This window comes from Pongo pygmaeus, chromosome 1 (genome assembly GCF_028885625.2).
Source record: "Pongo pygmaeus isolate AG05252 chromosome 1, NHGRI_mPonPyg2-v2.0_pri, whole genome shotgun sequence".
Classification (NCBI taxonomy): Eukaryota; Metazoa; Chordata; class Mammalia; order Primates; family Hominidae; genus Pongo; species Pongo pygmaeus.
Genome location: NC_072373.2, coordinates 97880653 through 97902320, shown reverse-complemented (window position 1 = coordinate 97902320; position 21668 = coordinate 97880653). Strand labels below are relative to the sequence as shown.

At 41.0% G+C, this 21668-nt stretch overlaps 2 protein-coding genes across 2 annotated transcripts; both read left to right on the top strand.

Moving 5' to 3' along the window:
* The first annotated feature begins 390 nt into the window (after window positions 1–390).
* Window positions 391–1794, top strand: LCE5A (late cornified envelope 5A). Its single transcript, XM_054452618.2, has 2 exons — window positions 391–464; window positions 1158–1794. Exon 2 carries the CDS (start codon window positions 1179–1181, stop codon window positions 1533–1535), a length of 357 nt encoding a protein of 118 aa, XP_054308593.1. The 5' UTR covers window positions 391–464; window positions 1158–1178; the 3' UTR covers window positions 1536–1794.
* A 2346-nt stretch (window positions 1795–4140) lies between these two features.
* CRCT1 (cysteine rich C-terminal 1) lies at window positions 4141–5688 on the top strand. The gene is made up of 2 exons (XM_054446536.1): window positions 4141–4222; window positions 5027–5688. The coding sequence occupies exon 2, from the start codon at window positions 5049–5051 to the stop codon at window positions 5361–5363; it is 315 nt and encodes a 104-aa protein (XP_054302511.1). The 5' UTR covers window positions 4141–4222; window positions 5027–5048; the 3' UTR covers window positions 5364–5688.
* Window positions 5689–21668: the final 15980 nt, after the last annotated feature.

The following is a 21668-nucleotide window of genomic DNA, read 5'->3' as shown; positions in this document are numbered from 1 at the left end:
TTTTGGATCTCTATTATTATTCTAAAAAGGGCCATTTAATTTCCATCTTGGGAATTTTCTCCTTCAGTTCCTATACCAAAGAGAAAACAGACCTTCTGTTCATCCCAGAGACATAGAGCCATACTGGCCCAGCTCAGAAAATAGAAAGCATAGCAGAGCTGCCTGTGAGATAGATAGGTGCCATGTGCAATTCACAGAGCTCCTTCACCATCCTAGAGGCCTGCAGTTCTCAGGGGATCTTCCTGTGGGTTAATACTTGAGATGCTTATGGAGGGAGGAACTGGGTCCCTGGGATGCGAGGGGAGGGAGTCACCCATGCCTTTATGAAAGATTCTTCTAGCATCCCGCACATGGTCTGCACCTCCTGATGCTAGGTCAGGACTGAATTGTATAAAACGCAGAAGCTTCTGACAGCACCTCAGTCCACCTGTCTCCTGAGTGATCTGCTGCAGTGCCTGAATCAGGTAGAGTGCTTCTCAGGACCAGGATGAACTCTTGGTGCTGGTGTTTTGGGCAGAAAGAGCCCCTGGGTGGAGGTTGAGGCCGTTCTTGAAGAAAGACAAGGATAAAGGAGGATTTTGGAGGGGAAGGTTCTTCTGGAAGGGGAGGGTGGAAGGTAGGTGAAAGGAATGAAGGACTGATGCCTTTCTGAAGTTCCAAGTTATTCATTTGAAAATACGGAGTTACTAGGTGGAAATCATTTGTATCGTTCTTGTTACTGGTCTTGGGAGACTGGGTTTTTAAAATCTAGTTCATCTTAGGCCAGGAGTAGTGGCTCATGCCTGTAATCCCAGCACTTTGGGAGGCCGAGGTGGGCGGGTCAAGAGGTCAGGAGTTCGAGACTGACCAACATGCTGAAACCCTGTCTCTACTAAAAACACAAAAATTAGCCGGGTGTGGTGGTGCGCACCTGGAATCCCAGCTACTCGGGAGTCTGAGGCAGGAGAATCGCTTGAATCCGGGAGGTGGAGGTTGCAGTGAGCCGAGATAGCACCACTGCACTCCAGCCTGAGTGACAGAGCGAGACTCCATCTCAAATAATAATAATAATAATAATCATAATAATAAATTCTGGTCATCTTAGAGATAAAATCTTGTGAAATTATAGTTCAATTTTAAGGGCAAGGAAGTGACCTTGGGCTTGTATTGTCTTTCAGCTTTATTCAGCTTCTACAGAGATGTCCTGCCAGCAGAGCCAGCAGCAGTGCCAGCCTCCTCCCAAATGTACCCCTAAATGCCCTCCGAAGTGTACTCCTAAGTGTCCTCCCAAGTGTCCCCAAAAATGCCCTCCCCAGTGTTCAGCCCCATGCCCACCTCCAGTCTCTTCCTGCTGTGGTTCCAGCTCTGGGGGCTGCTGTAGCTCTGGGGGTGGTGGCTGCTGCCTGAGCCACCACAGGCCCCGCCGGTCCCTCCGACGCCGACCTCAGAGCTCCAGCTGCTGTGGCAGTGGCAGTGGCCAGCAGTCTGGGGGCTCCAGCTGCTGCCACAGCTCCGGGGGCTCCGGCTGCTGCCACAGCTCTGGGGGCTGCTGCTGACCTGGGCTATGAGGAGCACAGAGGAGAAGCACTGGCAGAGCCCAGGTGCTGAAGATCTGTGTCAGCCTGAGGCTTCTTTTCTCTCATTTCCCATGGAAGTACTTCGGAAATGCCTTAAGTTCCCCTCTTTATCCTGCCCGTGTTCACTCCATTGTAGGGTTGAGGTCTAGCCTGTGATATTTTCTGGCCTGGCTTTCCCTCTCAGACATAGCTCTTTGGAGAAGTAGGTGTTGTAATTCAGTTATGAAGCTATTTTCTCTGCAACAATAAAGCTTTTTATTCCTATACCACTGCCTCCTGATTTCATTGTTTACCTCTCCCACTCCCTACCTGCTGCATCAAGCCATCTTCCCTTCCCTTCTCTTAAATGCAAGCGAACACTTTACAAACTTATTTAGGAAGCACATTTTGGCAGCGAAGCTACTTAGGCCTCTGGAAAACAATATTCCCTTCTATGCACTGGATTCTGGAACTTTAAGCTGGAAGGAAAGTATCATGTCTGAGACCATTACGCCAGACACAAGATTGTATGAGGAGAGCCAGGAATGGGTTTGAAGAGAAGAGGATGGTTGTACTCAAAAGGGTCAGGTTATGAGAGGGTTTCCTTCAAGCATGGGTCACAGTTTGAAAAACTGCATGTCCCCATTCATGAGGAATAAGATTGCCTGAAGTGCTCATCCTGGGCTCTAATAAATGGACACTCTACTTTTCTGAATATTATAAGCCCAGGTGTTTCCATCAGTTGGCTAGAGGGAGAGCTGGGTGGGCAGTGAGTGAGTTTTGGAGGCATATATGAAATGTCTGAGCAAATTTTCCCTGCATGCTGAAATTCTGGATTTGAATCTGGGTAAAGAACTGAGAAAGACATGCTTCTTTGCAAAGACTGTCTCTATGTGGTTGGGACATACGTGTGTGTGTGTGTGTGTGTGTGTGTGTGTGTGTAGTGAGAGGTATAAGAGTACAGGGGTTTTGGTCCCTGTGTTGGGTTTTCCAAGTAACATTTCTTTAGGAATGGGCTGGTTCCTTCAGGAGACACTCATAAGGTACTTAGAAAAGATAACTAGAAAAGTTAATTCCAAATCAGCCTTTTATATAAAAGATAAACAATTGATGCCTCCTTTGATAAGAGTTAATAGCGATAAATAAAGTAAGCTGTTTTATGAGATCATAAGATGCCCACAGAATGAGTAGGCACTTGCCCAGATGATCTCCTTATACTGATTCCTACCAAACATTCTTCTTCATTCTTTTTTTTTTTTTTTTTTTTAAAAAAAAGAACTTTGCCCATTTTCCCAGAGGAGATCCTGCCTCTGTCTTGTTATTTCATTACTTCCTTCTCTGTTCTAATATTGACTTTACTTTTTGGAATGTCTCACCTATACTCACCAACAGGTGCTCTAGGAACTGGCAACCTGTTAATCAAGCTCTAAATCCATGTTAAATGAAACTGGTATCTTTTGTGACTTATCTTTCCTTGCCTATTCCCTCGTGCCACTCCCAGCTCACTCACCCCCAAACCTGTCTCTCATCCTTAATTCTTGAATTCTTAGTCTTGGACTTCTGTTATAGTTCACATTCATAGTTGTGGGCAATTTCATTGATTAAGAAGCAGCACATGTACCCTAAAACTTAAAGTGTAATAATAAAAAAAAGAAGCAGTTCTGAAGTTGACTGCCAAAGTATCCTCCAATTCTTAAAAATTAGTTATTCTAAAAACACTATTTTTCATGCACACTTTGGACCTTTGGAAAGAACTTTCTTTCTTTCTCTTTTTTTTTCTTCTTTCCCTCCCTCCCTTTTTCCTTTCCCATTTTCCTTTGCACTGGGCAGTGGCCCTAGGGAGAACTTATCTTCAAAGGCAGATTGGTGGTTGGGGGTGGGATAAGAAGCAGGAGTCCCTCAGGCTGACTTGCCTTTTTGCAATTGGGCCACTGTCCTGCACACACTTTTCTCTTTGTCATACCGCACTGTATTATGGGGATATGGTAACCTGACTACATTCACAACTTTTCTGGTCTTATGGTTCCTTAACTTTGCCTAGGTTTTTCTTCCTGTCTCCAGTGAGAGAGAGAAATCACCCCTGGGATTCCCACAGGTGCATCACCGTCATCATCTTCACTCTCTGCATCTTGAAGCATATGGATGAAACCCAGCAGGCTTATCACATAGTTTGTGGTCTGCCCTGGGGAGCCAAGGACCAAGAGCCAGAGAGATGAGAATCAAGATAAAAATAGGTGAGCTACCACCTATCAAGTAGCTGACTACACAGGAATGGATGTGTGGGCAAGTGGAGGCGTGTGTGTGTGTGTACATTGAAGACAAGGGCACAAGGGGTTCCAGACCTCCCTGCATTTGAGCCCCATGCCTTCTCTTAGCATACACACAGCCTCCCAGGTACGAACAGTGCCCTGTTTGAAAAGTAAACATGCCATAGCAATCCTGGCACCTCTGTGAAGTGACTTAGATGCCCACGTGCACCACCTACAGTGCTACCTGAGTGATGAATGTCTCTGGGATGTGAGTGTCAGCTGAGCATGTCTGTTGGGAAATGGGCCCCTCCCAAGAGCCCGAACCTGAATACTTCTTATAAAAAGGTTCTCTGGCTGGACGCTGCTCAACCCACTGCCTAGCAGGTGGCCCATTCCAGTTGGAGAACGTAGTGAGTCTTTCAGTGGAGCCAGGGTCTGGTAAGTCTCCTAGCAGGGTCTGGGGGAGAGGGTGGAATGGGTTGACGGCACAGGGGAGGATAAAACAGAACATAGGCAGCAGATAGATGTGGAAGGGGTGTCCGGCAAGGCACCTAAGCTGCCAGTGAGCCAACCTCTTAAGGTACTAATGAGGATATAAAGGCAACATACGAGGTGGCTTTTGCAAGGGTACACAGCAAGTCCGCAGAAGAGCTCTGATTAGAACCCAGGTCTTTCAGCTCCCCGGATGGGGTTATTTATATTGGCACAACTCTCCTTTCCCACATGGTTGTGGGGCGTGAGAGGCATAGGCAAGAAAGAATGATCAGGACATGCTTCTGGCATGTGGATTATTTAGACCCAGCAGGTGGGACCGCGTGTTGGACTTCGGTGTTTTCTAACTGATGGGGTGTAGTAACTAGGAAGATACAATCGAAGGTCGGTAGGAAAATAAAATGAGGGACAGGAAAAAAGCCAAGTGGGGATTTTGGACTGGATCATACAGATAAGTTGCCGCAGTGTGCCGTTTATTTTCCACTGTGGAGAACTTGAGCAGTCTTCTTCTAGTCAGAGACAATGGAAATGCATTGATTAATTGCATAGATTGTGTCCTGCTCTGAGCATGTTTAACTCACTGGAAACAACTGCTTGGATTTGCTTCTTTGCGTCCGCTCTTTCTGGATGCTTTTCCCACCTTGTCCCAGGTCAGGCTGACTTGTACACTAAGCCGAATCTCAAAAGCCCAGAGTTCCACTGGTGGAAAGAAAAAGCCGGCTCGCCTTTGAAAGGCTGCCTTTCTTCCAGGTTCGTCGTGAGGAGCTCCGCGATGTCCTCTCAACAGAGCGCCGTTTCCGCCAAAGGCTTTTCCAAGGGGTCGTCCCAGGGCCCCGCTCCGTGTCCCGCCCCGGCGCCCACCCCGGCGCCCGCCTCCTCCTCCTCCTGCTGCGGCGGCGGCTGCTGCGGCTCCGGCGGGGGCTGCTGCGGCGACTCGGGCTGCTGCGGCTCCAGCTCCACCAGTTGCTGCTGCTTCCCAAGGAGACGCCGCCGGCAGCGGAGTAGTGGTTGCTGCTGCTGCGGGGGCGGCAGCCAGAGGTCTCAGCGCTCCAACAACCAGAGCTCAGGCTGCTGCTCTGGCTGCTGAGAGGCCCGCAACCCCCAGCGCTGCGCTAGAGAAACCCGCCCAGCCCAGAGCGGGCCCGCCCCGCTGTGGCTCCCACGCGGGGCTGGGCCTCGGAGTTTGCCCCGTAAAGCGAATTGCACTTTGATGTTCAGAAACCCACTTTGTTCTCAGCCACGCAAAACTCCCTGACCCCGATGTGATTTTTCTCCCCGGGGATTCGAGAGCCATGCGTGGGACACTGGACCCTACTGTCTACACGGGTTTGCACACAGCAGGTGCTCAGTAAATGTCTATTGATTTGATTGTCTTTTGAAGATGTCATAATAAAGCTTCTACCTCCTGAGAACACCTTTTCTTATTTGTTCTTCATTCGTTTCTCCACCCAGGTAAAAAGGCTTGAAATGTTGTGAAAGGCAGAATACTGTAATTCACGCCTGAACAAGAAGGTGGCTTTCTGATAGTTAATTATGATAGCAGCGATCACATATCGTGTTTCGAGGATTTTAAGGACTTTATGCGACAAAGTCCTTGAATATTCTCAGGACTTTATGTGGCACAATCTGATTCTCATAATGACTTGAGTAGGAGAGTGCTGTTATACGCATTTTACAGAAGAGAAACTGAGGTTAAGTAATTTGTTCAAAGTCACCCAGCTGGCGCATGATAAAGAAGACAGGACATCTGACTCAAGGGCTTCATTGCTCTGCTGGGTTCTCACCTGGGCTTCCCAAGCCTTACCACTGAGGTGCTCCTCCTGACCACCAGGTCCAGGCAGCTGTGTGGTAAAAGTTTGTTTTGGCAACTCTTCGGGGCTTTGGAATCAAGCCAGCTCTTTTTTAATTTTTTTTATTTTTTAGTTTTATGTCTTATTTTATTTTTTATCTTTGGCATGGAAGTTCATTGACCTACTGCTTTGCTTGCTGGGGAGGAAATTTTTCCTAAGATGAGCCTTCTAGGAAACTGGGACCTGCCCTCTCCAGGTCTCATTTGTGCAGCTGAAGCAGGACCAAGAGCCATGAGTTTCTGGGAGTCTCTGTGGTGCAGCATGTGTGCTCGGAAACATGGGGATCTCATTCTTTAGAGATGGTGGCTGTGGCAGTGACAATGGATGGGTCATCTTGCATAGGTCAGAAACCTATCCTTGTGGGCACAGATTTTATCCACTCATTTCAGACACGAGGAAACAGGAGAACAATATCCTCTGCATGGTGTCTGCTGGGTTCAGAAGGAAGAGATAATCATGGTAATAATAATAGTAACACTAGTTACCATTTATTTGGCACTATATTTCAGGCACAAGTCAAGGCAGTTTACATATATTATCTCACTTAATCCTCACAGTAATCTAAAAATATAGACATTCACTTCTCCACTTTTTATATGTGAGCACATGGGTTTAGACAGTTCCAGTGATATGGCTGAAATCACAGAGCTAGTGAATGTCCCCAGATGGTGAGTGAGGGAGATGAGATTGAAACCGGAACCTGTGTGACTCTAAAGTCATGCCCTCACACTCAAAGAGTCATGCTCTACTCTCTTAGAAATCACCACTACACAGGGAAGGGACACTCGGGTCTCTGGACACACCCAGGCTCTCGGAAAATTGCAGCTCGGCTTCTGGGCTGCTGCTCCCTTGGTGACCCAATGAGTGGGGAGCTCTGTCATGGCATCCACCGAGCAGTTGGTGGCTGAGGGTGTCTGCTCAAAGGTGAGGTTGGAAATGCTCTACTGATTCATCCAGGATGTTTGACCTTGCGGCCAAATGACCCCTTGCCAGGGAGGCTCTGGAGGGCAGTCCTGCTCTGCCTGGGAGTGGCCCTTCCTTCCATGTCTGAGATTCTGTGATTTCCAGTAGGAGGTGATTTGTGGAAGCTGTTTACAAACAGATGATATCACCCATGGACCTGCCTCCCCACACCAGTAATGTGTGCTGAAACAGCAAGCCCTGGGACTTGGTGGGCAGCGGGTGGGAAGGAAGAACTGCCTGACTCAGAACAGACACACTACAAAGCTAATCTGAGGGTGAGGGCTCAACCTGGAGCAGGAAGTTGAGGCCTGAGCTCTGGGAAAGAGAGGTGGTAACTCATGGAGAGATATTAGATTCCAAATAGGAGCACATGCCCTGTACACCAGGCATTTGGGTCTCATGTCAAATGACTGGCCCTGACGGTGGTGGTACCTCCAGGCCCACATGCTGCTGAGACCTAGCAGGCTGGCACACATGGACTTTGATGAGAGACATTTGAGTATTTTAAGAATAGTTTTATTGTAGAAACCTAGAAAGCGACTTTGGAATGTCTAGAGCTCTCTGCTCATGGTACTTCAGGCTTTTCTGATTTCCAGCAGTAGGTAAAGCTGTATGTGTGGCCCAGGCACTCTCTGTGAGGTGATGGTGGTGGATGCTGAGCCTGTGGGAAATTTGGCAAAGTGAAGTCCTACTCAAAGGTTGTCACCTGGTACAGTGACAGGCAGAATCAGGTTTCGTATTATCTCTGGAATAAATGGACATTATTGTTAAATATAGTTTATTCATGATGGCTCCAATTTCAGCTTAAATTATATTATTATACTGGTAATAATAACAACTGATATTTATGTAGCATTTAGTGTTTATGAGGCATTTCCACATACATTATCTCTTTCATAATTCTGTAACATAAGTATTACCATCTCTGTTTAACAGATCAGGGAGGGACTCCTACAGTTTAAACAACCCACCTGAGGTTATCCAGCTGATACGTGTGGTCTCTGTCTGGACCAGGCCTTCTAATACCCTCTAAGAAGGCCAATATCCACTTCTGAATATTCTGAATATTCACTGAAATAATTGAATAATGACACCCAATTGATTATTTAGAGACAGTGCTGTATTCACTATTGCATCCCTAGTATCATGCCAGGTACATATTAAAGGTCTATAAATAAATGATTGTTTATTAGTGCATAATGTGTAAGGCATTGTGCTAAAGAATTCCGTAGAGATATACAAAAGCATTTCTGGACCTCAAGGAGTTTATAGTCTGATTCAGAAACTATGGTAAATAATCATACAAGATATAAATGATAACTCAGATCTTAAATGCAAAAAATGTCACAAGCAGAACATGGCCTAGGCAACTGCTCTAGGGATTCAACTGAGTTTAGATGAGGCATTGTGATAGGACTTTGAATGAGGGCAAGTTACTGTGAACTGGATTATTTATAAGCCTTCATGGGAAGAAGGATCTGGGCTGGGTGTGAAGGATGGAAATACATCAGACAGGCAGAGATTCATTCATTTATGTATTTGTTCAACTCCATCAGACACTGTTTATGGTTCTGGGACAGAACCAGAAATAAGACCAAGGCCCTGCTGGCATGGACCTCAATTTCTGGAGTGAAGACAGACAAGAAAGTGAGCAAGGAAGTCAGATTATTTCACACTGTGAAAAGTGTTGTGATGAAAACAAAGAAAATAAAGGTATAAACATTAACTAGAGGTGTATGGGGATTTTAGATGGAGCTAGGCAAGGCCTCTTTGAAGACATGTTATTTGAGCAGGAGAAATAGGAGTTATGACACAGAGCAGGGAAGCCCATGGTTACAGGGTCCCTGCATCCATGGTAGCCTAGGGCTGCAGGTGTTTGAGGTGTGTTTTCAGTTACATTGGCTCCACTAGAGAGTTTCACTACTAGGAAAGTAACTTGGAATTCCAGTTTCTTGGCAGACAGATTTGCTAGTGAGATTGATCATGTGCCATGAGGTTGGCATTATTTCATTGGATCCTCACAACTCTCCTACAAGACAAGTTTTCCCCATATTTTGTTAAGAAAACTGAAAGACAGAGCTGTTAGGTAGCCATCCTAGGATTTCCCAGCTTGTAATAGGAAGAACAAGGTTTTGTACTGGAGGCATTTACCTCTGAAGTCAATGTTCTGAACATTGTGCTACAGTCTGCATTTCTGGGAAAGAGGGGAGTAGTCTCAAGCTTGGACTAGGGGAGGAGAAAGGGGTCTCAAGGGAGTGGTGTTGATATTGAAAGACCCTGAGGACACATCCTCAGAGAAAGAGATAGGAGGCCAGATCATGGATAGTTTGGAGTGCCAAATCAAGGAGTTTCAACTGTACCGTATTTGTGGAGTGCGGTGGTAGGAAAATGGCTTTGAAAGAAGTACATTAGAGAGATAAAAGTTGGTTTATATAACATCTGGAGTACTCTGACATGACCCTAAGATTAATTAGGCAGCAATGATTAAGGTGTTCCAGAAGAGGAAGTTAATGGAGAGATTACCTCTGTGAGCAGGTGCAATGGCCCAGGCATGAAATGAAGATCTGAACCTGGCACATGGCAGTCATTACAAAAAGGAAATGACTGTTGTGAAAAGCATTTGTCCAGAAGGAAGAGGGATAGAATCAGGCGATGTATTTGGGCTGAGAAAAAGGAAGCAACTGGGGTATCTCTGAGGTTTTGTGCCTTGTGCCTGGGAAATGATGACAGCATTGACGAAATAGAGAAGTCAGGAGAAAGAACTAGTGTGAGGAGGAGAGGTAAGTTTGGTCCAAGATGTGTTGGGTTGACATGTTGGCAGGACATGACCATGTGACAGTGATGTGGGGCTGGAACTTCAGACTCAGAATCCTTGAACATTGACATAAACACAATTACGATAAATAGTAATAAGCCTTATGCAGCTTGGAGTCAAATCTTTGGGAATGAATGCAGTCCTATTTCTGCAGTGAAGGTTATGAGAAAATAGACTTGGTCTGTCTTGTTCATTGCAGCAACCTCAGTGCAAAGAACAGAGACCTGGGCAAGTAAAGGCACTCAATAAATATGTGTTGAGTAACTGAATGAATAAAACAGCAAGACAGAGTGCCCAAGACTTGAGTTGAGGGAGAAACTAAGCAGAAAGGAGGAAGTTGAATTCCAAGCGAAGGGGGCAAAGATGATGAAGTCAGAGAAATTACTCAGAGATTTGGCCTCAACAATTCATATAAGGTTACTTTAAAGTCTTGTGTTCTAGGAATCTGGGCAGAAGGGAACCAGCACAATGCAAGAATGCAGAAGCTAAAGAATGTCATCCAGTCAGGGTCTTCCTTCCCACTGCGTGATCCATCTTTGGTATCTTTAAACCATTGAACGGTTATAGTAGGAAATTCCATCTGAAGGGATACCAGTTTCATCCTAACTGGGTAGAACGAGTTGAACAGGAAAACTGGCATTCACATTGAGTAAAAAAAAATCCTCTCTTCCATGGATGACACTGCAGCAGGTCAGAATGATTTGGCCATGATAAATCTGAAACATATTACCTTGGCTCAGGTTGAGTAATAGTCAACCCTAGAAAAGCAAGTATCTCTTCTTCTCTTATAAACATTGCATCAGGGCAAGAGTGAGGGGTATTAAGCCATCTTATTTGATATATCTCATTCTTAAGGATTTATTAGTTCCATTGCCAATAATGTAGCTATATCAGCTCTGCATGTTTGGAAACTTAATTTGCAATTAAGTTCAAAGGCCATTTCTCCATGGTATGAAATAGGATTATATGTACTTGAAAGTCAGAAATTAACCATTTCTCTCTACCCAAAATAATTTTCTGTTCATTAATTACTGCAATCTTTCATTCATAAACGTTTATTGTGTACTTACTATATTCTAGGCACTTTGTGACACAAACAACTCTTCTCCAATAGTTTAGTGGGAAAGAGTCAAATATCATAATACTGTGTAATTTGATAAATGCTTTAAGTCAGCAATACATAGAGGTGATGGCTCATTCGGCTGAGGGACTGGCAAAAGGTATTGTTTGAAGTTAGTCCAGAATGATGTGTAGGAATTGCTCTGGCTGAGAATGTAGAAAAGATATTTAACTTAAAGTAGACAACAGCAAGTGCAAAGGTTGGAAAGGTGAACATGTGTTTTATAGAAAGCAATATTGCACGGCTGAAGATCATGGAAGCCAGAGTAGGTGAGATTATATAGCTAGTCAGGGAATAAATAAAGCAGGGTCTTGTATGACTCCTGAAAACTCCTGGAACCTTATCTTGGAGGTGATGTGGACCATGGCATTTTTGCGGCTTGATAGGTCTCTCTCTTGTGTTTTTAATTATACTGAAGTTACTTTAGCTTAAAAAAACGAGGGCATCAGCATCATTTCTAGCCACCATGCTCACCTATCTTCTTTTCTTAGTGTCTTCCCCAAATTTCAAAAAGTGCTCTTCATAGTTTTATATTTTACTTAAATCTTCCTTAACCTCATTGAATAATGCTTGTCCCACTAGCCATTCTGCTTGATCATTTCACCCCAGTCACCATGTCATCTCTTAAGTTCTGTGCTCAACAGTCTTTCTTTACTTCCCAGGGTCCCAGCCCTCTGGAAAGCATTGCCCACTGTTGGTCAGCTCCTGCCCCTCTATTCTAGACACTGCACTGATGTCAGTGTTTTATAATTCACTGGGATTCTCCCCGCTCTCTTCTCTGCTAGTATTTCTGCTAGTTGCAATTCTAAATCTGTGCATAATAACTAAGGTTTAGCCCTTAGCTGTCTGACTTTTTCTTTCTACAGAAAAATCTCATTCATTCATTCATTTACTAATTCCTCACACTTATTGAGAACCTAATATGCTAGGCTCTTCGTTAGGAGTTCAGATAGAAATATGTATCTGGGATATTGCTTTATGTGTCTGTCTCTAAAATTTCTATCTTTAATAATGATACTTCATGAAAATTAAGGTTAAAAACCTCTGATTCTCATAAAATGGTTTTATTTGAATAATTCGGACGCATCTCACATGAAACATCACTATCTTTCAAACTAGTGTTTTTATATTTTTCTTTAGATTTCTCTACTTCAGAGGATGGGGATACTGTCACCAATTACACTAGAAACTGCAGTGAAATCTTCGACTCTTCCCTTTCTTTTGATTTTGCATCTAATCATTTGCCAAGGTGTATTTCTTTTTCTTTGCTCCCTTTCCCCCTATATCTACTACCATCATCTTTAATCCTCTAAAAGAAAATGGGCACAGAACTTGGAAATAAAGGATCCAGGCAAGGCATTTGCCATGTGGTACCAGACGAGGCTCAAGTTGGAAATCTTAATCTATGCCTACATATGGTGGCAACAAGCTATCTCTGATGAGGTCAGACCACATATGATGGACAGCTGCTTATATTTCCCATGCTCTGGAGCAGTATAACATGTTAGAGCACTTTAACTATAAACATATACTCCTTGCCTTTCATTTTATTTTTGTCTAATATTGTAGTTTCATCTTAACACCCTGAAACTACTTCTACTATTTTATATTGTCAGTGCTTGTTTATTTTTATACACATTTTCATATTTTTCTCTGCCCCCTTACCATTGCCTGCTTTAGATTATTCTTTCCTTATGGATTCAATTTTCTTCTTCCTGGAGTAAATCCTTGGTAGTTCTTTTAGCCACTATTAGTAGTAAGATTCATCTACATCTGAAAATAATTGCGCCCTTACCCTTAAATAATATTTTAGGTAGATATAGAATTCCAGGTTGGCAAATATTGTCTCAAATCACTTTGAAGATATTATTCCACTGTTTTCTCACACTAATGGTTGAGAAAGTTGCTATAGCCTTTTTTTTCCTGGGGAGGTAATCTGTTTCATATTCTGATACTTTTTACAATTTTCCCTTGAGATTTGTGTTTGTGAGAATTCATGTCTTTCATTCAGTTCTAAAAATTTAGAGCCAATACCTCTTCAAATATTGCTACTCATTCATTATTTCTTATATTCCTTCTGGAAATCTCATTAGATGCATGTAGGACTTTTGCATTCTGTAATATGGAAATCACTGCATTCTAAGTCATTTCAACATACCTGTCAGTTCATAATTTCTCTTTTCAACTCTTTTAAATATATTATTGTTTGCCACTTAACTGTTAGTTTACCTCAATATCTATGTAACCTTCCTTTCACATTAATAAAACCTGTAAGTTTTAATTGGGTCTATGACTTCCAAGAATAAACATTCCAGGATCCCTTGCAGCTAAGCATCGCCATATGACTCATTCTGGGCAATAGGATGTCAATAGGAGTATCTTCAAGACACGTTTTCAAAAGATAAACCTACATCCTTTTTTTCCTTTCCTTCTTCATTCCTTCCTCTGCTTAGAATGTGTACTGATGGCTAGAACTGCGTATTGAGCCAAAAGAACAAGTGTCACCCACCAGGAGTTGAAATAGAAATGTAGAAGAATAATCAGTTCCAGATGGCTATGGCACCTTAATGCCAATGCTGAACAGTCAAGATCTGGGATTTTTATGTGAGAAACAAATTAATTTTATGTGAGAAACTTCTAACTTCTTAATCTATCTTTTTTTGGCTTTTATTCTCAGGCACATCTAATTTTAACCTATACCATTTATTTATTGATTTTCAAATGACAATGAATATACTTTTAATTTCTTATGGTTCTATTTGGTTCTTTTTTTATAGAGTCAATATATTTTCTTATGTCTTAAAGAAAATATATTTTAAACATATTTTTAAAGATTTAATTTTTTAGAGCAGTTTTAGGTTTACAGCAAAATTGAGAGGAAGGCATGGAAATCTCCCATACACCTTCTGCCCCAAGATATGCATAGACTCCTTGATTACCAATATCCCCAACCAGAGTGGTATATTTGTTACAATTGCTGAGCCTACACTGATACATCATCATCACCCAAATTTATAATATTTATCTGACAATTATTTTATCTGAAATTTCTTGGTGATCTAATTCTACTGCTTATAGTATTCATTGATTCTCCCTGAAGATGAAATCATAATTCAAAATTAGAAAACATCCAAGAAAACAAGCCACACGAGTTCATCTTCAGTGAGACTTTATGTGTGGGCATCCTATGGGGATTATGTTGAAGACAAATCCCTCTAGACTGATTTTGAATTTATTTCTGCCAGGTATCTCAGGTATCTGTCATCTGGCTGGAACCAATTTTTATGTAATTATCTAGTTTGGGTATTCTCAGATTCCATGTGTAGTGTCCTTTGGAAAGAGTGGCAAATATATATGAGGCACAGACCCTTGGTTATAAATTTTAAGGGCTTATTTTCTCCCTTCCTTATAAACCCAAGCTAAGGCAGACAAGCTTCTTTGTGTCTTGTGGTGTTGCTTCTGTAGTCCACCTTTTCCAGTGAGGATGTTTCCTTTATTGCTCCCAATCTTGCTCCTTCTCTTCAAGACCTGAGATTCCAAACCCTTAGAAAATAACATTTTCTACTTTCAGACAGCTGCCACATCAACCTATGGGCCTTCTATTTTGGTTTTGGTTCTCAATTCTCCATTCAATTATGGAACTTGGGAATTTTTTTAACTTTCATGCAAGTTTAGATACACATTAAAAATATATTTATTACATTGTATCTAACACATGAGATGGTAACAGCATAAATATTTAAAAGTTTTCTAATAAGCAATACTGCCAGAATTGGTGTTAGTTCTTAGAAAGTTCCAGATGATCGTAGCTGTGCTAAGGAAAACGAAGGGAAAAAATTTCTGCTATTCTTAGGGGCAAGTATGCCCTGGAGACTGCTGAAACAGTGATATTTGATGTGAGAGAACCTTAAAAAAAAGCCAAAATCCAGACTGATTCTCAGCCCATTGCTAAATATGGCAAATTTTGTCATACAACTGCTGGACTCTATGCTCCTTGAGGACAGTGTCATGTCCCATACATCTTACTATTTCTCTGTCTACTTGGCACTGCAGTTTGTATATGGAAGTTGCTCAACACAACTGATGATTGATTGTTGACAGTACAAATCCTTGCTTTGAACTTTGTACTCATCAGAAAATTACATCAAGGTGTGGTGCATTTCAGTATAAAGTACCATATTAACTGTGCACTCCACCCAGTGTAGAAACATACAAAAAAATGCCAGGGCTCATTTTTGACATTATTTCCATTCCATAATTAATATTATAGTCAATAATAAAGTAGAGATGATTGATGTATTACTGCTTAGTTCAAAATAGATTCTAAAAAACTTTTCAGGGTAAACAGTCTAAAGTTCACGACATATTTATAATTTGAAAAGGTTATTAGAGACTATGTAGTCAGATCACTCATTAAATGCAGAAAAATGTCCTTCTGTAGTAACCTGATTAGTGCTAAACACAGCTAGATACAGGATGTTAGCTCACTGCCTCACATAATCGTTTATTTCATTTTGAAAAATTTAATTTTTTAAATAAATTTATTGTACTTCTAGAAAACTTTAATTAAAAAATCTTTGTATTAGGTTTTTGATTTTAAAATATACTTTTCCCTTATTATTGAATAATTCTAGAATGTTCAGGGCATAACACTTTTATATATTCAGGAAAGAGGTTATGATGACCTCCATTATTGAGTAAGGAGCACTGCCCTGTTTAAACCCAGGGCATATAAAACTGAATTGTAGAGAAATACAAATATACATAAACAAAAAATAAAACAACTTATAATTCTATTGTCTACAGATAATCATTTTTACACCTAATTGTGCATTCCTCCAGATCTTTATGCAAACTTTTTTTTTCTTTTAATAAAATTATCTTCAGGTTTTGAATGCTATTTTTTCATCTGAACTTGTCACCCAATTATATATCATAGCATCTTTTCATGACAATACACATTCATCCATAGCAAACTTTTTTTTTTTTTTTTTTTTTTTTTATTATTATTATTATTATTATTATTATACTTTAGGCTCTATGGTACATGTGCACAACGTGCAGGTAAGTTACATATGTATACATGTGCCATGCTGGTGCGCTGCACCCACCAACTCGTCATCTAGCATTAGGTATATCTCCCAATGCTATCCCTCCCCCCTCCCCCCACCCCACAACAGTCCCCGAAGTGTGATGTTCCCCTTCCTGTGTCCATGTGTTCTCATTGTTCAATTCCCACCTATGAGTGAGAATATGCGGTGTTTGGTTTTTTGTTCTTGCGATAGTTTACTGAGAATGATGATTTCCAATTTCATCCATGTCCCTACAAAGGACGTGAACTCATCATTTTTTATGGCTGCATAGTATTCCATGGTGTATATGTGCCACATTTTCTTAATCCAGTCTATCATTGTTGGACATTTGGGTTGCTTCCAAGTCTTTGCTATTGTGAATAATGCCGCAATAAACATACGTGTGCATGTGTCTTTATAGCAGCATGATTTATAGTCCTCTGGGTATATACCCAGTAATGGGATGGCTGGGTCAAATGGAATTTCTAGTTCTAGATCCCTGAGGAATCGCCACACTGACTTCCACAAGGGTTGAACTAGTTTACAGTCCCACCAGCAGTGTAAAAGTGTTCCTATTTCTCCACATCCTCTCCAGCACCTGTTGTTTCCTGACTTTTTAATGATTGCCATTCTAACTGGTGTGAGATGGTATCTCATTGTGGTTTTGATTTGCATTTCTCTGATGGCCAGTGATGGTGAGCATTTTTTCATGTGTTTTTTGGCTGCATAAATGTCTTCTTTTGAGAAGTGTCTGTTCATGTCCTTTGCCCACTTTTTGATGGGGTTGTTTGTTTTTTTCTTGTAAATTTGTTGGAGTTCATTGTAGATTCTGGATACTAGCCCTTTGTCAGATGAGTAGGTTGCGAAAATTTTCTCCCATTTTGTAGGTTGCCTGTTCACTCTGATGGTAGTTTCCTTTGCTGTGCAGAAGCTCTTTAGTTTAATTAGATCCCATTTGTCAATTTTGGCTTTTGTTGCCATTGCTTTTGGAGTTTTAGACATGAAGTCCTTGCCCATGCCTATGTCCTGAATGGTATTGCCTAGGTTTTCTTCTAGGGTTTTTATGGTTTTAGGTCTAACATTTAAGTCTTTAATCCATCTTGAATTAATTTTTGTATAAGGTGTAAGGAAGGGATCCAGTTTCAGCTTTCTACATATTGCTAGCCAGTTTTCCCAGCACCATTTATTAAATAGGGAATCCTTTCCCCATTGCTTGTTTTTCTCAGGTTTGTCAAAGATCAGATAGTTGTAGATATGTGGCGTTATTTCTGAGGGCTCTGTTCTGTTCCATTGATCTATATCTCTGTTTTGGTACCAGTACCATGCTGTTTTGGTTACTGTAGCCTTGTAGTATAGTTTGAAGTCAGGTAGCGTGATGCCTCCAGCTTTGTTCTTTTGGCTTAGGATTGACTTGGCGATGCGGGCTCTTTTTTGGTTCCATATGAACTTTAAAGTAGTTTTTTCCAATTCTGTGAAGAAAGTCATTGGTAACTTGATGGGGATGGCATTGAATCTGTAAATTACCTTGGGAAGGATGGCCATTTTCATGATATTGATTCTTCCTACCCATGAGCATGGAATGTTCTTCCATTTGTTTGTATCCTCTTTTATTTCCTTGAGCAGTGGTTTGTAGTTCTCCTTGAAGAGGTCCTTCACATCCCTTGTAAGTTGGATTCCTAGGTATTTTATTCTCTTTGAAGCAATTGTGAATGGGAGTTCACTCATGATTTGGCTCTCTGTTTGTCTGTTATTGATGTATAAGAATGCTTGTGATTTTTGTACATTGATTTTGTATCCTGAGACTTTGCTGAAGTTGCTTATCAGCTTAAGGAGATTTTGGGCTGAGACAATGGGGTTTTCTAGATATACTATCATGTCATCTGCAAACAGGGACAATTTGACTTCCTCTTTTCCTAATTGAATACCCTTGATTTCCTTCTCTCATAGCAAACTTTTTATGCCTTAATCATTTTCTATTTTATGGACAGTCCACTATTTATTTAAGCAACTCCTTATTGTTGGGCATTGTCTTGCCTCCAATTCTTTACTATAATTAAATATGCTGTAATGCATTTATTCATTCAGCAAATATTTGTCAGGCACCTTAACTCTGCCTGCACCATTCAGCATGGGAAACGAAGTTCCTGTCTTCAGTGTTAACTTCTGAAGGGGGAGAGGGAGATTGAAAATAAACAAATAATCAGACTACAAATATCAGATAATCACGAAGAGTGATAATTGCCATGAAAAAAATAAGATGGGTTAATGAGATAGTGACAAGGCTCAGTCTGTAATTTAGGAGGGGAAATAACGTTGTGTCACATATCCATAGGATAAACCTTAGATGAACCTGTAGAATTGGAATTGCTGCATTTTGTACTAAGCTATCCTCCCACTGTGGTGGGGAAGGCCTGCTTCTTGGAATGCTCACCAACACTGTCTTCCACCTTGCTCCTCCTCTGGGCCCTAGTCCTGCCCTCTGCACCACCTCAGCACCATTTCTTCTCTATTTTCCTCATAAAAATATTGTCCCTCACATGTATAGGACTTTATACTTTACAAAGAAGTTTCACATGCTAACTTAATGCATTAATTATTTTGTTTCTATATTTTATTACGTAAATGTTCAAATCTGCACCAAAAGAGAGGATAAGATAATGATCCCTCAATTCCTCAGCACCCAGATGAAAAAGAAATCAGCATTGTTCCCATATTGTTTCATTTGTTCTCTGACCCCCCTATTCTTTTTTTCTGGACTATTTTAAAGCAAAGCCCACATATAACATTTTCCCCCACACACTAATACTGGAGTACATGTCTGTAATTGACATAGACATTTTTCTTTCTTGCATATCTTCAATGCCATTACCATTTCTTTGTTTGTTAAACTTTTAGGTTCAGGGGTACATGTGCCAGTTTGTTATATAAGTAAACTCATGTCATGGGGGTTTGTTGTGCAGATTATTTTTTCACCCAGGTACTAAGCCTAGTACCCAATAGTTACTTTTTCTGCTCCTCGCCTTCCTCCCACCCTCCATCCTCAAGTAGGCCCCAGGGTCGGTTGGTCCCTTCTTTGTGTCCATGAGTTCTCATTGTTTAGCTCCCACTTACAAGTGAGAACATGTGGAATTTGGTTTTCTGTTCCCGCATTAGTTTGCTGAGGATAATGGCCACCAGCTCCATCCATGTTCCTGTAAAAGACATAATCTCATTCTTTTTTATGGCTGCATAGTATTCCATGGTGTACATTTACCACATTTTCTTTATCCAGTCTATCATTGATGGGCATTTAGGTTGATTCCATGTCCTTGCTATTGTGAATAGTGCTGCAATGAATATGTGTGCATGTGTCTTTATCATAGAATTACATATATTCTTCTGGATACATACCCAATAATGGCAAATGGCAGTTCCGATTTTAGGTCTTTGAGTAATCATCACATTATTTTCCACAATGGTTGAACTAATTTACACGCCCACCAAGGGTATATAAGTATTCCCTTTTCTCTGCAGCCTGACCAGCATCTGTTATGGTTTTGACTTTTTAATAATAGCCATTCTGTCTGGTGTAAGATGGTATCTCATTGCGGTTTTGCATTTCTCCAGTGATCAGTGATACTGAACTTTCTTTCACATGGTCGTTGGCCACATGTATGTCTTCTTTTGAAAAGTGTCTGTTCATGTCCTTTACCCACTTTTTAATGGGGTGTTTGCTTTTTTCTTGTAAATTTATTTAAGTTCCTTATAGATGCTGGATTTTAGACTTTTGTCAGGTGGACAGTTTGCAAATATTTTCTCCCATTCTGTAGGTTATCTGTTTACTCTGTTGATAGTTTCTTTTGCTGTGCAGAAGTTCTTTAGTTTAATTAGATCCCATTTATCAATTTTTGCTTTTGTTGAAATTGCTTTTGGCATCATGAAATCTTTGCCTGTTTCTATGTCCTGAATGGTATTGCCTAGGTTGTCTTCTGGAGTTTTTATAGTTTAGGGTTTTACATTTAAATCTTTAATCCATCTTGAATTGAGTTTTGTATATGGTGAGAGGAAGGGGTCCAGTTTTAATCTTCTGCATATGGGTAACCGTTTATTGAATAGGGAGTCCTTTCCCCATTGCTTGTTTTTGTCAGCTTTGTCAAAGATCAGATGATCATAGGTTTGTGGCCTTATTTCTTGGCTCCCTATTCTGTTTCATTGGTCTATGTGTCTGTTTTTGTACCAGTACTGTGCTGTTTTGGTTACTGTAGCCCTGTAGTATAGTTTGAAGTCAGGTAACATGATGCCTCCAGCTTTGTTCTTTTTGCTTAGGCTTGCTTTGGCTATTTGGGCTCCATATGAATTTTAAAATAGTTCTTTCTGGTTCTATGAAAAATGTCACTCATAGTTTGATAGGAATAGCATTGAATCTATAAATTTCTTTGGGCAGTATGGACATTCTAATGACATTGATTCTTTCTATCCATGAGCATGGATTTTTTTTTAATTTGTTTGTGTAACCTCTGATTTCTCTGAGGATTGTTTTGTAATTCTTCTTGTAGAGATCTTTCACCTCCCTGGTTAGCTGTATTCCTAGATGTTTTACTCTTTGTGTGGTAGTTGTGAATTGGATTGTGTTCCTGATTTGGCTCTTGGCTTGACTGTTGTTGGTGTGTAGTAGTGCTAGTGATTTACATTGATTTTGTATCCTGAAACTTTGCTGACATTGTTTATCAGCTGAAGGAGCTTTTGAGCCAAGACTATGGGATTTTCCAGATATGGAATCACATAATCTGTAAACAGGGATAGTCTGACTTCCTCTCTTCCTATTTTGATGCCCCTTATTTCTTTATCTTCCCTGATTGCTCTGGCCAGGAGTTCACATACTATGTTGAATAGGGATGGTGAGAGAGGGCATCCTTGACTTGTGCCACTTTTAAGGGGAGTGCTTCCATCTTTTCCCAATTCAGTATGATGTTGACTATGAGTTTGTCATAGATGGCTCTTGTTATTTTGACATATATTCCTTCCATATGTAGTTTATTGAGAGTTTTTAACATGAAGGAATGTTGCAATTTATCAAAAGCCTTTTCTACATTTATTGAGATAATCATGTGTTTTTTGCCTTTAGTTCTGTTTATGTGATAAACCACATTTATTGATTTGTGTATGTTGAACCAACCTTGCATCCCAGGGATAAAGCCTGCTTGATCGTGGTGGATTAGCTTTTTGATGTGCTGCTGGATTCAGTTTGCAAGTGTTTTGTTGATTTTTTCATCAATGTTCATCAAGGATTTTGGCCTGCAGTTTTCTTTTTTTGTTGTGTCTCCGGCAGGTTTTGGCATCAGGGTGATGCTAGCCTCATAGAATGAGTTGGGAGGAATCCCTCCTCCTTGATTTTTTTTGGGAATAGTTTTAGTAAAAGTAGCACTAGTTCTTCTTTTTACATCTGGTAGAATTCAGCTGTGAATCTATCTCATCCTAGGCTTTTTTGATTGGTATGCTATTTGTTACTGGTTCAATTTTTGAGCTCAGTATTGGTCTGCTTAGGGCATCAATTTCTTTCTTCAGTTCAGTCTTGAGAGTGTGTGTGTCCAGG

Bases quoted from the DNA above. Each gene is read 5' to 3' on its own strand.
- CRCT1 (XM_054446536.1), top strand. From the start codon at position 5,049: ATGTCCTCTCAACAGAGCGCCGTTTCCGCCAAAGGCTTTTCCAAGGGG.
- LCE5A (XM_054452618.2), top strand. From the start codon at position 1,179: ATGTCCTGCCAGCAGAGCCAGCAGCAGTGCCAGCCTCCTCCCAAATGT.